We start from the raw sequence: 18,334 nt of genomic DNA, 5'->3' as shown, positions 1-18,334 counted from the left end.
TGGGGATAGTGGGTGGTTACTGTGATGGGAGTTATTGGGTGTTCACAGTTTTGGGGATATTGGGAGGTTACTGGGATGGAAGTTAGTGGGAGATTACAGTGATGGGGATAGTGGGTGGGAGTTAGTGGGAGGTTACAGTTATGGGGATAGTGGGTGGTTACTGTGATGAGGATTAGTGGGAGGTTACAGTGATGGGGGTTAGTGGGTGGTTACAGTGATGGGGGTTAGTGGGAGGTGACAGTGATGGGGATAGTGGGAGGTGACAGTGATGGGGATAGTTAGAGGTGACAGTGATGGGGATATTGGGAGGTGACAGTGATGAGGATATTGAGAGGTTACAGTGATGGGGATAGTGGGTAGTGACAGTGATGGGGATATTGAGAGGTTACAGCCATGGGGATAATGGGATGTGAAGTAGATATTTGAGGTGATAACTGACTCAGAGATTGTATTTATATCATCTCACTAGACACACACATCTATCAGCTTTGTACCTGCCAAAGCAACATCTGTACCCTATAGAAAGTCAACAACATGGGAACACCACCCCTCTGAGCTGCTCACCATCCTGAAATATATCGCCATTCCTTCAGTGTCACTGGGTTAAAATTCTGGAAATTCCTTCCTATGGGCATTGTGGGTCTACCTACAGCACATGGACTGCAGCGGTTCAAGAGGGCAGCTCAGCCCCACCTTCTGAAGGGGCAACTAGGGACGGGCAATAAATGCTGGGCTTAGCCTGGTCTGCACACATACCACTGACAAGTTAAAGACAAAGACAAGATTTCTTTCCTGAAATTCCAGGAGGGTTCCCTGGTGACACCGTCACTACTGTATCCAAACAATGTGGTTCATGTCTCACTTGAGCAGAAATTGTGGCTGAGACTCAAACGTAGTACTGAGGGAGTGCTGCCCCTCCAGAGATATTAAACTGTGCTTTCTTGGGTGGATATTATCAAGTACTTTCAAAATGATTAGGGGAGGGATCTCCGATATACTGACCAACACTTATCCCTCACCCATCACTTCAGATACAGGTTATCACCCCTCTCTTTATATGAGCTTGTTGTGTACAAATTGGACTAACAAACCTGCAGATGTTGGGAATCCTCAGCAAATCACGTAGCTTCCATTGGAGAGAGGCGGAGCTAACGTTTCAGGCTTCCCAAAGGAAGTCATGAAAGGTGCTACATAAATGCAACTCCTCCGTTTTATTCTCCTCCCACCCCCCACCCACCCACCCCAGTTTCACAAAGCAGTTATGGAGGTGTTATTAATGCTGGGTAAAAACAAGGACTGCAGATGCTGGAAACCCGAGTCTGAATCAGAGTGGTGCTGGAAAAGCACAGCAGGTCAGGCAGCATCTGAGGAACAGAAAAATCGACGTTTCCGCATCAGGAATAGATTAATGCTGGCCTAGGCAACAACAAATGCTTCCCAGTACTGAATAATAAGAAAGGGGAGTCACCATGGAGACGTGCCTAATTGGAGAGACACCCTGTAGGATACAGTTTCCATGATACTAGCCCAGGGAGACTTATGGAAAGGCTCTGAGTGCCACTTCTGTTTCTCTTCAGAGGATTTGGTTGGGAGGATCCAGCATCTGTCACGTCAGTTGATCACTTGGGGGTAATTGGACATGGCACAGTGCCATGCGTGACAAATTCCACGTGACGTCCTACCTCCCTCTCCTTTCAGGGTGGTAACTCCCCTGAGCATGACAACAACGGTTTATGACCCACTTAATGAAGGTGCTAACATGAGCTTTGAACTCTGGGCAGGCGTTTGAGGGAAGTTGTGTTGGCAGCTGCGAGGAGGTGTTGTTTTATTCAGAGATGAATTGGACATGTTGTAGGGACATCCAGAATAGGATTGAATTTATTAATTTACCCAGTGTGGAGCTGAGAGTATACATGGGAAGGGGGGACTCACACAACACATTAGCTCCATCCCCACAGAAATCCATGATTGCCCCAAAATCATTGAACTATGGAAGGCCAGGAATATCCGATTAGATATTTTCCTGCTCAGATATGTTATTATTCATCTCTAGAGGAAATTGGGCCTTAAATATGGGATTGCGTGGCTCAGAGGTTGGGACACTACCACTGCACCACGAGTGCCCCCTAATGAATAGCCCGTAAGAAGATCTAATTGGTGTAATTAAAGCATCAAAATGAATTACTGGGGTTGATACAGACAGGCTATATATTCCGGATTAGGGGTGCAGAAAAGATTCACAAGCATTATTCCAGACATGAGGAAGTTTACTTTCAGAGATAAATTTCGGAAGTTGGGGATGTTTTGCTTGGAGCGGCGGAGATTTGATCAAGGTGTTCAAAACCAAGAGGGGCGAGGACAGAGTCGATAGGGAGAAACAGTTTGCATTGGTGGTGAGAATGAGAGGGTACAGGTTTAAGGGAATCAGCGAAAGAAGCAGCAGTGGAGCAAAGAGAAACATTTTCGTGCAGCAAGACTCATTTATCTCTGAAGCACCATCACTCAAACAAATGATTTAACCATTTATCTCTTTGCTGTTTCTTTATGTTATCTGACAAACTGCGTTCAATTCTGGTCTCCTTGCTACAGGAAAGATGTTGTGAAACCTGATCTGATTTATTTATTTATTTTTATTAGACTTACAGTGTGGAAACAGGCCCTTCGGCCCAACAAGTCCACACCGACCCGCCGAAGCGCAACCCACCCATACCCCTACATTTACCCCTTGCCTAACACTACGGGCAATTTAACATGGCCAATTCACCTGACCCGCACATCTTTGTGACTGTGGGAGGAAACCGGAGCACCCGGAGGAAACCCACGCAGACACGGGGAGAACATGCAAACTCCACACAGTCAGTCGCCTGAGTCGGGAATTGAACCCGGGTCTACAGGCGCTGTGAGGCAGCAGTGCTAACCACTGTGCCACTGTGCCGCCCCATTTATTGTCATGTGTCATAAATACAGTGAAAAGCTTTGTATTGTTCATGAGCAGTGCAAGTGGATCACAGGAAGCAGGGACATACAGATCATAAAGTGAAGCTAAATTTAGACAGAAGCATACAGGTTACATTGCACAGGGAACGAGCAAGATCAATATTAACAAGGCAACAATTCTAAGAAATGTTCGAGTTAAACCTGCTGTAGGGAAGGAGTCGCTCAGTGTCAGTGACATCTTTGATCCAACTGGTTCAGAAAAGATTTACAAGGATGTTGCCTTGGAGAGTTCAAGCTAAAGGAAGAGGCTGAATAGGCTGGGGCTACTTTCCTGGTGCAATGAAGGCTGAGGGTTGATCATATAGAAGTTTATCAAATCATGAGGGGCATGGTTGGGCAAATAGACAAGGTCTTTTCCTCAGGATAGGAAAGTCCAAAACTAGAGAATATAGGTTTAAGTTGAGAGGGCAAAGATGTAAAAGGGACCTAAGGGGCAACATTTTCACGCAGAGTGTGGTGCATGTATGGAACGAGCTGCCAGAGGGAGTGATGCAGGCTGGTACAGTTACATTATTTAAAAGGCAGCTGGATGGGTTTATGAATAGGAAGGGTTTAGAGGGATATGGGCCAAGTGCAGGCAAATAGGACAGGATTAAATTAGGATATCTGGTTAGCATGGGTGACATGGACCCAAACGTCTGTTTCTGTGCTGTACATTTCTATGACTCCATCAGTGGTTAGGACTGGAATCCACTGCTTGAGAATGCAGCAGAGATTCAATCAAAACTATTATCGCTTCTTGCTGAATATTTATTCCTTTGTAGACATTTCCTCATTGAACTGAGCACTTTGCCTTGGACTGATTGAAACTGGAAAGTGAATCAAGCGGAATGATGTTGATTGTATCTGATTAATCATACATAATAAACAGAGGGTACACTTGCAGGGGTATTTATGGCTCCTCACTGATAGAAAGGTATCAATTGTCATTCAGTCTAACTAATTATACAAATCATCTCATGAGCAAAGTTAAATTGCCTTTAATCATTGTTTATGATATGCAGAATAAAACTTTACAGATTGATAATGCAGGCTGATATTCTTCAAATATAGAAAATTGTTGCCTTTTTCTGCAAAGTTAAAATGAAACTTGCTAATATTTACTAGAAACTCTTTCAACTTGAAACTAATAATTCAATTGAAGAGTTATTTTCTGTACTTTTTGGTAATATGTGCCAAAGGAGACACTGAGATTTGTTTCACTCTCACTGTGTTTTCTGCCACTCCTACCCACCCGCCCATTCCCTATCACACCACTCCCCCTCATAGCGATGATAAGGTTTTGACTATATTAGGCAAAACAAGTAATCCTAAAACTGGTTCTCCTGAAAATGAGATTCATTTCAGGTGGGGATTGAATTGTTACCTGAAAAGGAAGTAGGGAAGCTCAGTGGTTAGCACTGCTGCCTCATAATGCTCATAACCCAGGTTCACTTCCACCCTCGGGCGACTGTCTGTGTGGAGTTTGCATATTCACCCTGAGTCTGTATGTGTTACCTCTGGCTGCTCCAGTTTTCTCCCACAGTCCAAAGAGGTATAGGTTAGGATGGATTGGCCAAGAGAAATGTTCAGGTGGGATGCTTTTCAGAGGGTTGATTATGTCCTGTTCCCACACTATAGGGATTCTATGGGAGGGTGTGCAGGGTGACATGGACATGTGGGGGCAAGGGACTGGTAATTGGGAAGTCTGCATTTCTCATTTAGCGATCCAATACTGACATGATGTCCCAAATTTCCCTCCTCTTGCACTATAGAAGTTCTGTGATTCAGGGAAACGCAGAAGACAGATTTCAAAATGACACTTTACCTGCTGCATTAACAGAGTGCTGCGCTGTCACAGATGCTGACCAGGAAGTCTATTGGGCACTACCCTAGAGGTTAGAAATGATATCTGTCTGGCTGTGCCAGGGGCACAGACCTCAGGTCAGCCTGGGTACGTGCTGGGTATACCCAGATACTGGCAAAGCTTCAGGTTATAAGCTTCTGTATCACGCCTGCCTCTTTAACGAAACACTGAGATTGAAAAGGAAGTCTGTTTTAACCCTTTCATGGGACGTGGGTGTTGCCAGCGAGAATTTGTTGCCGGTGTTCCCTTCACGCTGAGATTCAGCGCGTGCCAATCAGTGTGCCAATGCACATTCCATTTCGGAAGCCACTATTGTGCCCAGATCCCGGAGGTCTGAATGCCAAAAAGGAAATTAAAGGGAACATTGTTTGACGCCCATCCTTAATCGCCCTTAACTGCGAGGCTTGCATGGCCATTGCCAAGAGGTCATTTAAGAATCAACCACACTGCTGTGGGTCTGGAGTCACATGTAGGCCAGACCAGGTAAGGATGGCAATTTCCTTCCCTGAAGGACATTAGTGATCCTGATGAGTTTTTATGACAATTGTTGGTAGTTGTCATTATAGTATTACTGATTAGCTCTCAATGCCAAAATTATTAATTGAATTCGTGGGGTGGGTTAAATCTGTATCCCAGATTCCTGTAGATTTACAGTCCAACCTTCTCAATACCACTGTCCAGCCCATAAAGAATTACTTTTTGTGGAGGTGGGTGAAACAGTGAGTTGGACCAGCATCATTATCCCACACTGTTTCTGTAGGTCAGTCAGTGAGCACCATTGGCTTAATGGCTTGTTTATGTTATAGCCATAATGCTAATAGTGAGGGTTCAATACCCACACCGGCTGAGTTTACCATGACGGACTCTCCTTCTCAACCTCTCCCTTTGCCTGAGGTGTGGTGACCCTTAGGTTAAACCACCACCTGTTATCTCTCTCTCTAATGAGAGAGCAGTCCCATGATGGCTTTACCTTTATTCACATTCAACTCAATTTTTTTTTGTCTAAACAATATTCCTGCGATGTCCCCTCATTAGAGCCACTTGTGGAGCTGGCATTCCTGAGCAACCACCTGATGAAGGAATGGGCGCGCTGAAAGCTGGTGCTTCCAATTAAACCTGTTGGACTATAACCTGGTGTTGTGTGATTTTTAACTTTGTACACCCCAGTCCAACACCGGCATCTCCAATTTCTGAGCAATGGCATAGTGGCTTGGTGGTTAACACTGCTGCCTCAACCAGTGCCAGGGATATGGGTTCAATTCTACCCTCAGGCAACTGTCTGTGTGGCATTTGCACACTCTCTCTGTGTCTGCATGGATTTGCTCTGGTTTTCTTCCACAGTCCAAAGATGTGCAGGTTAGGTGGATTGGCCATGGCTAATTTGCCCCATAGTGTCCAGGGATGTGTATACTAGGTGGGTTAGCCATGGAAATGTCGAGTTACAGGGGTTGGGTGATTCTGGGTGGGAGGGTTGGTGTGACTCGATAAGCTGAATGGTCTGCTTCCATGCTGTAGGGCTTCTATGAGCAAAGGTGCATTGAATCCACTTGTATTTGGGGTAACCTAATGTTATGTTGAATGAGCAAATTCAGGCAAGTTATAGGTCCCTTGTTAGCAGGCAGAAAGGATCCACTGCCCATGTCTTAGAGCCATTTCGGCACAGAAGGAGGCCATTCAGCCCACCAACTCAATGCTGTCTCTCTGTAAAGTGGTGTACAGAGTTTCCCCCAAAGAGTAGAATTGGGTGGAATACACAATGCAGCTCACAGGGGAAAGGAGAGAAAGATTTCTCTTTCAACTCGATGACCTTGCTGCACGAAGCTACAGGGTCTGAGAAGGAACTGCAAATCCAGAGACAGAGAGAGTGGTATTAGAGGGGGGGGTGGGGTTGGGGGGGAAAGAGGCAATGAGGAGGATTGAAAGGATTTGAGAAGGAAAAGGAAGACCTGTGATAGAGCAGGAGGCATACAAAATTTCATATCAAAGGGTAATGCAAGATAAAGAAGGTAAAGTCAGTATAGTCCCACTCTGGTGACCCCCCAGGCAGTGGTTTAGCCTGGGGGGGTCACCATGCCTCAGGTAATATATGAGAAGGTATGTAACCTCAGCCAGTATGGGAATGGAACATTGCTTAACAGTATCGCTACACATTGACAGCCAGCCATCCAGCCAATTGAGCTAGCTGACTCCTGAAGTGACTAGGCAAACCGATGCTGAGTCTTAAAGACTTTGACAGTAAATATAAGTCTTGAAGGGTAAATGGTCTCAATCGAAACATTTCCACGGTCTGTGAAAATGAGAATGCAGTCTGGCATCTGAAATGGTTAAGCACCAACTTTACAATTCCCCGCTCTCTTTCCTTACGTGCTGCCTAACCTGCTGTTTTCAAACTTTGGGATATCAGACTGGCAGCCTCCATTTCAGCGAGCTTATTGATTTCTGTTTCCATTTGTTAGTTTATTAGTTAGGTAGGGACATGAAAGATCACCTTGGCACACCACAAGTGCATCGTAGCATGTTATTTAAAAGGCAAAGATTAACCAGATGAGATGAATACTAACCACCGGATGGTAATGAACTTGGCATGGTTTCAGTCCTAGCTGATGAATGTCAGGCAATATAATGGATATTAGAAGGATATGCTGCATGTTCAGGAGATTTCTGTTAAAGCCTCACAAAAGAGGCTAGGGTGCAAGGTTAAAACACATGCTGACATTTTTTAAGAACTGGTTAGCAGACATGAAATAGAGGGTTGGATTGCATGGGTATTTTTCATGGAAGGTGGTATCTAGTGAAGTACAACAGGGATCAGTGTTTGGGCCCCAGCTACTCTCAACAATCTCAACTATTTGGATAGGGGGAATCAAATTTAATACTTCAAAGCTCCAGGCAGCACTGTGTCACAGCACCAAGGACATGGGTTCAATCCCAACCTCAGGTGACTGTCCGTGTAGAGTTTGCATATTCTCCCTGTGTCTGCATGGGTTTCCTCCCACAATCCAAAGATGTGCAGGTTAGGGTGGATTGGCCATGGGAAATTGTGTAAAGTATGTAGGCTTGGTGGGTTAGCCATGGGAAATGCGAGGTTACAGGGATGGGATGGGTCTGGTTGGGATGGTGTTCAGAGGGGCAGTGTGGAATCGGTGGGTGGAATGGCCTGATTCCACAGTGCCGGGATTCTATGATTAGGTGATATATATTTGTTGCGATGTATGTTCTAAATGCTGTTATATATAAGAACGTAAGAAATAGGAACAGAAGTAGGCCATTCAGCCCTTTAAGCCCACTGCTATGCAGTGGGATCATGACTGATCCTCCATTTCATCACAGCTTTACTGTACTGTCCACTTATCCCTCAATGTTTTTGATATGTTGAAATCTATTGTCCTCGGTCTTAAACATGTTCCGTAACAAGATCTCCACCACCCTTTGGGACAGAGAATTCCAAAGATTCACAACCCACTGAGCAAAGAAATTCCTCCTCATCTCAATCTGAATGGCCTGCCCTTGATTCTGAAAGTGTGACCCCTCATTCTAGACCAATGCTACCAATAGCCACCAACATCCCCAACATTGATACCCACCATCACCACCAGCACCACCAGTACTATCACCAACAATACCCATCACCACCAACACCCACTATCACCACCACCAATAAACACCAACATCGATAACCAACATCACCATCAACACCAACAATACCCATCATCACCAACACCCCTATTACCACTATCAATACACACCAACATTGATAACCAACATCACCATCAACACCAACAATACCCATCATCACCAATACCAGTACTCATCAACACTGATACCCAACATCACCACCAACACCACCAATACCCATCAACACTGGTACCCAACATCACCACCAATATCACCAAGGCACACCACCACCAATACCAATACCCATCATCACCACCGAAACCAACACCAATAATACCCATCACCAACACCAATACCCACCACCAACACCAACACTACCTACCCCTGACAATGCCTTCCACTACATCAATACCCACCACATCCCTCTGCCTCAGCCAGGAGAAAGATTGTTCTTGCCTCTATCCTGCCAAGCACTGTAAGAACTTTCTATATTTGAGCAAGATCACCTCTCATTCTTCTTAACACCAGAGAAACATAAGACATTCCCTCTAATCCAGTCATAGTTGCACTCTTCATGGCAAGTATGTCTTGCTTTAGGTAAGGAGACCAGAACTGCACACAGCACTCCAGATGGGGTCTCTTCAGGCTCTTTATTGTTTCTCATTGTAAGTTCTCATGACTCTGCTTGTTATGAGCCCACATTTGTGTAATATATAACATAATATTTCATGTAACATATGACAAGTGTTTCATAATATAGGTATTATGTTATAATCCCACTTGATATCACCACTAGATTTTCTCAGATTAGATTAGATTCCCTACAGTGCAGAAACAGGCCCTTCGGCCCAACCAGTCCACACTGACCCTCCGAAGAGAAACCCACTCCCCTATATTTACCCCTGACTAATCCACCTCGCACTACGGGCAATTTAGCATGGTCAATTCACCTAACCTGCGCATTTTTGGATTGCGGGAGGAAACCGGAGCACCCAGAGGAAACTCACGCAGACACGGGGAGAATGTGCAAACTCCACACAGACAGTCACCCGAGGCTGGTATTTAACCTGGGACCCTAGTGCTGTGAGGCAGCGGTGCTAACAGTGCTGCCTCAAGACAAGATATTTCCCACAATGATATGTTCTGGCTTGTTAGATTTTTTTTTGATAGGGCAGTATTTCACTGTAACATGAGCCTACAAGGCGGCAGGTCTACTACAAACCCACTGACTCCCACAGCTACCGAGACTACACCTCCTTCCACCGAAAAGTGCTATCCCTTATTCCCAATTCCTCTGCCTCTGCTGCATCTGTTCACAAGATGACCAATTCCACCTTAGAAAATCCCAGGTGGCCTCCTTCTTCCAAGATCGCAATTTCCCTTCCCACGTGGTCGACGATACCGTCCAGCGCATCTCCTCCACATCTTCCCATATCACCGCCCTTGAATCCCACCCCTCCCAATGCAGCAAGGACAGAACCCCCTGGTCCTCACCTTCTACCCCACCAACCACCATGTACATCACATCATCCTCTGCCACTTCCGCTACCTACAAACAGACCCCACCATCAGAAATATATTTCCCTCCCCATCCCTATCGGTGTTCCGCACTGACCATTTCCTCCGTGACTCCTTCCTCAGGTCCACATCCCCCACCAGCTCACACCCAACTCTGGACATCTTTCCCAGCCACTGCAGGAAGTGTAAAACCTGCGGCCTCACCTCTCCCACTCACCTCCGCCCAAAGCCCCAAAAGATCCTTCCACATCTGACCGGAATTTACCTGTACCTTTACCAATGTCATCTCCTGCATCAATTGCACTCAATGTGGTCCCACCTACACCAGAGAGACAGGACACCAACTTGTGGACTGTTGCAAAGAACACCTCTGGGACACCCGCACCTACCAATCCCACCTCAACCCCAACCAACCCGTGGCTGAGCACTTCAACTCCCCCTCCCACTTGATAAAGGACATGCAGGTCCTGGGCCACCTCACCACCAAACCATTACCACCTGACGCCTGGAGGTAGAATGCCTTATATTCCACCTTGGGACCCTGCAACCACACGGGATTAATATGGATTTCAACAGTTTCCTAATTTCTCCTCCCCCCACATTATCCTAGTCCCAAGTTTCCAACTAAGCACTGCCCACCTGGCCTGTCCATCACCCTTCCCATCAATCCACTCCACCCCCCCTCTCTGTCATATCACCTTTTCCCTCACCTTCATCTGCCTATCGCATTCTCAGCTCCCTACCCCCCAACCCTACCTTGCTCCCATTTATCTCTCAGCCCCCCCCGGCCCACAAGCCTCATTCCTGATGAAGGGTTTATGCCTGAAATGTCGATTCTCCTGCTGCTCGGATGCTGCCTGACTGCACCACACACTTGACCCTACAAAGCGGCAGATTTGGTTTTAACAATAACCAGAAGTATCACTTAAAGAAATTAAAATGAAATGAACCAAAATATTTACATAAAGCATAGAGCGGAAAATTTCAAAATAGCCAGCAAAACAAAATCCCATCTACTCCCCAACACCATCATTTTACATTTAATCAGATCTAGAGAAATCCCTTCCTGTTTCTATAAGTTAACTGTTTCTTCCTAATTCCAGAACTGTGAGCTGTGTGTCTTTCTTCCCTTCACCACACAGGTGAGAGCTTAGATTTTCTCAGCTTTGAATAATGAGTGCAGGTTTCGAACCAAACACTCCTGGTCTGAAAGTTTTGCCAACTATTCTGTTTAACTGAGGTAATGCACTTCTTTAAGTGCTCTGGACAGTCTCCCTTTCTAGGAGAGTTTGCATTTGCATCTGACCTCAATCAGGTCTTCTTTGAACAGAACCCAAAAGCTTTTGAGCTACATTTTTAAAAAAATTTGTTCATTCTAGATTCAGTTAAACTAATAGCTTAATGTTTTCTCTCTCTGGTCGTAAACCCCTATTTTGAAAATAGACTTGTATTACACACCAGGAGGCAGGAAGTAGTTTACAATTATGGTTCCAGAAAATCTAACTTAGTTAATTTTTAAATTCATTGTAAAAAAACCAACAAGCCACTAGTTTAAAATTCAAACTCTAAAGATAAAATGATGCTAATATATGAATTGTTCATCACAATTATGGTACTTTGTGGTAGAGAATTGCGGATGATCTCGAGTCATTGAGTCACACAGCATGGAAACAGACCCTTTGGTTCAACCAGTCCATGTCGAACATAATCCCAAACTAAACTAGTCCCACCTGCCTGCTCCTGGCCCATATCCCTCCAAACCTTTCCTATTCATGTACTTATCCAAATGTCTTTTAAATGTTGTAACTGTACCCACATCCAGCACTTCCTCAGGAAGTTCATTCCACACACAAACCACCATCTGTGTAAAATAGTTGCCCTTCACGTCTTTTTTAAATATCTCTCTCTTTAAAAATGTGCCCCCTGGTCTTGAAATTCCTCACCTTGGGGAAAAGACACGATTATTAACCATATGATAGCTGTTGTGACATATGTTTTATACTTTATGATATATGTCATGTTAATATAGACAAGGACATGATATTTTAATAAATACATGCATAGTGGTATGTTATGCAGAACTATGTCATCATTCGTTCAGTGGCGCTGGGTCAACATTCTAGAACTCCAGCCCTAACAGAACTGTGGGTGTCCATCAAGCACATGAACTGCAGTGACCCAAAAAGACCATTCACCACCACATTCTCAAGGGGCAACTGGGGAGGGGCAATAAATGCTGGCTCACCCAACAAAGCCCACATCCCATAAATAAATAAATAAAAAGCATGGGAGAAATAACTGCCCAGAGGCTGGTATCCCATCACTAACTCCCCCTTTATCCACATGTGCACGATACCCTGGCTACAGCCAGCCAGCTAGGAGTCACTTCCTGAAGTAAACAGACTCTGAATACCCTGTTCATAGCTTTTTTCCTTTGTCTTGCAACTCGACCAGCCAGCTCAGAGTCAGTCCTCAACTGAGGAGATTCTAATCTCCTGGTTATATTTTTCTTTGGACCCAAATCCCCGATTATAGATTTAAATTTTTTTTTTCTAAATTCTATTTTTTTTCCCTTTTCTTCTTTTACCCCCCACACTACCGCCTAACTGCGATAGTGCTTATGTTTTCCCCAGCCCCCATGTTGTGTGTGTGCAGGTGTGAGACACAGTGAAAGACACAAGGTGCACAAATCTTTATTTAATTTCCACCACTAGGAAGAAAGGAAACACCCGAGTGGCCAGTGACAAGCAGTGCCCTTCACATCAAAGGGCAATACCCTGGTTATAATGGTTATCCAGGTTAGCAACCCAATCAAGGATCTCATAGTGAACATGATCCACCTGGTTCCAATTACTACACTAGGGAAAGTCACCATAGTCTTACCAGATCATAGCAGCCGATCACTCATTAGAGAGAGATGAATGAATGAATGCATTAGCTTGATTGTCAGGTACACAAATGAGTACAGTGAAAAATTTACAAATTGCCTCTTACAGTGCCATTTTAGGTACCTCAGTACAAAGCTAGAGAAATGAAGAAAAAATAATTCCAGCTATCCACAGTATAAACATAGGTCAGATACACAAGAAAGACAAACATCAGAGTCTGATTCCAAGCGCTGTCAGCAGCAGGCCAGCACAGTTGACTGTGGTAGCTTAACCTGAGGGTCACCAAACTCAGGCAAGGGGAGAGGTTGAGCAGGGAAGTCTGTCACAGTAATCCCAGCCGGTACAGGAATTGAATTGCTGCTGTTGATATCACTCTGCATTGCAAACCAGCTGTCAAGCTAACTGACCCAATACCTGGCCTCAGCTTGGGTATCTGTTTTGCAGTGATTCCAGAGCGATCTCACGGCCTTGTGAAGCCCAGTGCAGTCTAGAGTCAAGGCCCATTGCAAACGAGACACTAGGTGCCAGTATGGACTGGGGTCAAAGACCGTTGTACTGAACATTTTTTCCTCCATTTTATAATTTATTCCTAAAATCTGCAATGCTAGACTTTTCAATACTCTATTTTTTTCTAAGAACTATAACTGAAGCAGCTATATGTGGGGAACTTTGTACCGAAGATGTGCTACAACTGGCAACTGATACACTTTTCAACGTACTCCTTTGAGTACATGTGACAATAAAGCTAATTCTCATTCTCAAAATATACTCTGTATCTACGAGGGAGAGAGGGAATGGGGACAGAGAAAGAGGGGAAGGGGGAATGTTCATGGGGAGGGAAGAAGTTGGGAGGGGATCAGAGGGACAGGGAGGGAATGTGAAGACTGGGGATGAAGTGCGAGGGATGGAGTGAGAGGGGTAGTCTGGGGACTGTAATTGGAAGTTGCTCAGGCAAATTTTAAATCAATCTGAGCTGAGCAATGCGTGTTCAGCGACGAGGGGTGGGCACGTTGAATATGGACGGGATGGTAAACTAGAGGGTGAGAATTTACGATGAGGGGTTTCTTAGCACAGATGTGCCATGATACTAACACCAGCATTTCTGTGGCAAAATGGTCATTTCCAATAATCAGGAAATTGAAAATGAAGGAAGTCAGCTGAGGAATTAAGCTTTTGATTAGCATTGTATATACTATCCCAACACTAACTCAGTTTCTTTCTCAATCAACAGGAGATCGTCTACAGCCTGAATTGTTCTGGTAAGTTCCACAATTTCACCGTGATTATAAGATATGGTAAAAGTGCAGTTGGACTGCAGTTGGTGAATATTCTGTTTGTTCTCCTTTGAGGTTAATTCCCCTTTCATGAAACTAACATTCTAATCTCAGCTCGAAAGGAAAGTGTTGTTGCTTTAGTCAGGCAGAGAGTTCACAGGGCAGCCCCTTATCGCCGGCCCCTTGTTCAATGACCCAACGGTAAAATTCTCCCCTTCGTTTTTATGTTGGCCCACAGCCTCGCCCCTCACTGTTTCTCCTCTAGCCTCACTATCCTCAGAGACCTTGGCTCTCCTCTTAGTATTACCCTTTGCTCATTCTCGATTTTAATTGCTCCACATTTGGTGGTGGTGCCTTCATTTGCCTTGGCTCTGAGCTCTAGAAATCCCTCCATCTACCTCTTGACCTTGCTTACCTCCTTTGAGACACTCCCCCCGATTTAGCAGACTATTGTGCTAGCTTAGTATCTCCTGGAGGTGTCAGGTTTTGTTATCTAATGTTCCTATGAAGCACCTTTGGACCTTCCATCATAGAGTCATAGAAACGTTCTCTTCCAACTCGTCCATGCTGGCCAGATATCCTAACCTAATCTAATTCCATTTCCCAGCACTTGGCCCATCCAGGTGCCTTTTAAATGTTGTAATTGTTCCAGCCTCCACCCCTTCCTTGGCAGCTCATTCCATACACACACAACCCTCTGCGTGAAAAAGCTGCCCCTTAGGTCCCTTTTATGTCTTTCCCTTAGGTCCCTTTTATTGTCTATTTACCCTATCCATGCCCCTCATGATTTTATAAACCTCTACAAGGTCACTCCTCAGCCTCTGACACACCAGGGAAAACATTCCCAGCCTACCCATCCTCTCCCTATAGCTCAAACTCTCCAACCCTGGCAACATTCTTGTAAAGCTTTTCTGAACTCTTTTAATATTGTAGGTGCTATGTAAATGTAGGTTTTAATAGTTGTACTCACTTCCATTCACCACACTGTTAATAGGCCTTGCATCTACAATGATCTGGAATGGGCCTTTACTAACCCATGTCTAGCTTGATCTAAGGAATTATATAGATTCACTGGATCCCTGTGGCCTGGAAGATAATGTCAGATGTATTCCCCTCTTTGGAAAGTGACTTGACGAGGAATCCAAATGAGATTAGATTGATCTTAACATCAAATATGAGTGAACGAGAATATCTCTTTATCATGCCACACGCCGTAGCACCAATTGATCTTCCGCATTGCTGTCTGTGAAATATGTGGCCATTGCCTGATTTACTTTATGAGGCCTGAATGACTTCACACACATCTTCCTTTTTCTTTGAATTTCCCAGCAACAAACAGTCACTTCCCAGACTGACGGGAAACAAGAGAAAAAAATTCTGTGTTGCTGAGCTGAGATGTTTTCTCAACGATATGACCATTTGCTGAGCGACTCTTGTGGTTTTGACAGTTACCTTAACAGCTAATGGGACATGTGAAAGAGTTTATGAAAGATGACCCGTCTAGCACCTTCACTCTGGAACCACTCTTGTTATCAGTTTAAATGGTGGGTGGGTGCATGTTTAGAAATATTAAAAGTAGCAGGAGCAGGAGGAGGCCATTCAGCCCTTCAAGCCTGTTCCACCTTTCAATCTGATCATAGCTGATCATCCAACTCAGCCCCTGTTCCTGCTTTCTCCCCCATACCTTTTGATCCCTTTTGCCCTAAGATTTATATCTAACTCAGACTTGCTCTGATGGAGTCATTGTCTCGGGTGGCACGGTAGCACTGCTGCCTCACAGCGCCAGAGACCCGGGTTCAATTCCTGCCTCAGGCAACTGTCGGTGTGGAGTTTGCACATTCTCCCCCTGTCTGCGTGGGTTTGCTCCGGTTTCCTCCCACAGTCCAAAAAAAATGTGCAAGTTAGGTGAATTGGCCATGTTAAATTACCTAGTGTTAGGTGTAGGGGAATGGGTCTGGGTGGGTTGCTCTTCGGAGGGTCAGTGTGGACTTGTTGGGCCGAAGGGCCTGTTTCCACGCTGTAATTAATCTAATCTAAACTTGAAAGATGGGCTTGCTTTCTCTCTGTGGATGCTGCCTGACCTGTGGTGATTTCCAGCATTTTTTTTTCAGTGCAGTTACCAGCATCTGCAGTATTTAGCACCTATATCTAACTCCTTCTTGAAAACCTTCAATGTTTTGGTCTCAACCACTTTCTATGACAGAGAATTCCACAGGTTCCCCACTCCCTGGATGAAGACACTTCTCCTCATCTCAGTCCCCATGGCCTACCCATGATCCTTACACTGTGACCCTTGGTTCTAGTTCTCAGCACTTGCTGATTCTTTTTTTTAAACGGCGTCCTCATTCATGAACTGAAACAAGATCCCTACTTCCAGATTGTATCAATTAAAGGCCCAAATGTTACAGCAGGCTTTATATCTGAGGGGAGGGTGGTGCTGACATTGTGAAATCACTATGACAACACGCAGAGCAAACTCAATGGTTCAGCGTTCCTCTGTGAGATCACTTACAACTTGTAAGGAAATTGGAATAATTTGATATAAGCATAGAGAGTACTGGAGAAATTCTGCAGGTCTGGCAGCATCTGTGGAGAGGGAAGCAGAGTTAATGTTTTGAGTACAGTGTGACTTTTCTTCAGAATCTTTGTCCCGGGTGCGTGTCTCACTTTTGAGTTGATTTTTTTTATTTATCGTGGTCGCATGTACCTGAGTACAGTGAAAAGTTCTGTTTTGTGAGCAGTGCAGGCAGATCATAGCAAACATGGACATACAGATGACAGAGTGAGATATACAAGGTTGCAGCTGAACAGGAGGAGCACAAAGTAATGTCAACGTTAGATTTGAAGTTAGATAGATCCGTTCAACAGCCTAATAATATATAATAGGGAAGGGATTGAATTCCGGAGCTGTGATGCCATGCTGCAACTGTACAAAATGCTAGTGTGGCCTCACTTGGAATATTCTGTACAGTTCTGGTTGTCCCATTACAGGAAGGATGTGGAAGCATTGGAAAAGGTGCAGAGGAGATTTACCAGGATGTTGCCTGGTCTGGAGGGAAGGCCTTATGAGGAAAGGCTGAGAGACTTGGGTCTGTTCTCATTGGAAAGAAGAAGGCAAAGAGAGGGTTTGATAGAGACATATAAGATGATCCGAGGATTAGATAGGGTAGACAGTGAAAGTCTTATTCCTAGGATGATGACATCAGCTTGTACAAGGGAGCTACAAATTGAGGGGTGATAGATTTAAGACAGATGTCAGAGGCAGGTTCTTTACGCAGAGAGTGGAATGCCCTGTCTGCTAATGTAGTTAACTCAGCCACATTAGGGAGATTTAAACAACCCCTGATTAAGCACATGGATGATGATGAGATAGTGTAGGGGGATGAGCCTAGATTAGTTCACAGGTTGGCGCAACATCGAGAGCCGAATGGCCTGTTCTGCGCTGTATTGTTCTATGTTCTGCATAACAGCAGGGGATAAAGCTGTTCCTACACCTGCTGGTGTTCAGGCTTTTGTACCTCCTGCCTGACAGAAGAGGTTGGGGGAGAGTGTAACTGGGGTGGGAGGGGTGTTTGATGTTGGAAGCCTTTCCACGACAACGAGAAGAGTAAATGGTGCCCGTTGAAAGTAACAGGGTTACTCAGTGAGCAGCAGATTTGAGCTGATTAAGGTATCAATTAAGATGGCATCATGCCAATGTCTGACTTTGCACAGAACAAAGTGGCCATTCAGACTTGCAAGAGGGAAACCTGAGGCTACAGGACAGCATGGGAAGTGTCGAGGTGACCAGGTTTGTCCCAGTTTGAGAGGGTATCGATGCTCCCACTAATGCCAAGCCCAGTGTTCTCCATTAAGCCTGATTATGAAAGGGAGTGCTGGATCAGCAAATACAGTCTCGCTGGAATGGAAACGTACACAATTAGCATGTTTTTATCAAACTTGCGGGGACTGCACCCACTGCTCATATTCACTTTTGTAGTCAGAAATCTGAAGTAAATTCCTGTGTGTGTGGCACATTGGCCGAAAGTGATCATAGATTCATATAGCGCAGAAAAGGGTCTTCGGCTCATCTGGTCAACATTGATCTAACTGCTACTAAAAGTGCGTTAATCCGAGTTTCCCATATCTAATAGCCCTGAATGTTATGATATTTGAAGTGCTTATCCGAACATTTTTTAAATGCCTGTCAGTCTTCC

At 44.8% G+C, this 18,334-nt stretch overlaps 1 protein-coding gene across 1 annotated transcript in view; it reads left to right on the top strand.

Annotated features, from left to right (window-relative positions):
• LOC132831420 (receptor-type tyrosine-protein phosphatase H-like) overlaps positions 1-18,334 on the top strand; it is a 107,152-nt gene that overhangs the window by 19,116 nt on the left and 69,702 nt on the right. Inside the window, exon 2 of the mRNA XM_060849561.1 lies at positions 14,096-14,123. Within this exon, the coding sequence (XP_060705544.1) occupies positions 14,096-14,123 (28 nt within the window). The remainder of the gene's footprint in view (positions 1-14,095; positions 14,124-18,334) is intronic.

This window comes from Hemiscyllium ocellatum, chromosome 33 (genome assembly GCF_020745735.1).
Source record: "Hemiscyllium ocellatum isolate sHemOce1 chromosome 33, sHemOce1.pat.X.cur, whole genome shotgun sequence".
NCBI classification, from domain to species: domain Eukaryota; kingdom Metazoa; phylum Chordata; class Chondrichthyes; order Orectolobiformes; family Hemiscylliidae; genus Hemiscyllium; species Hemiscyllium ocellatum.
Note: the sequence above shows the minus strand (reverse complement) of the source record. Positions and strands in the feature narration are given on the sequence as shown.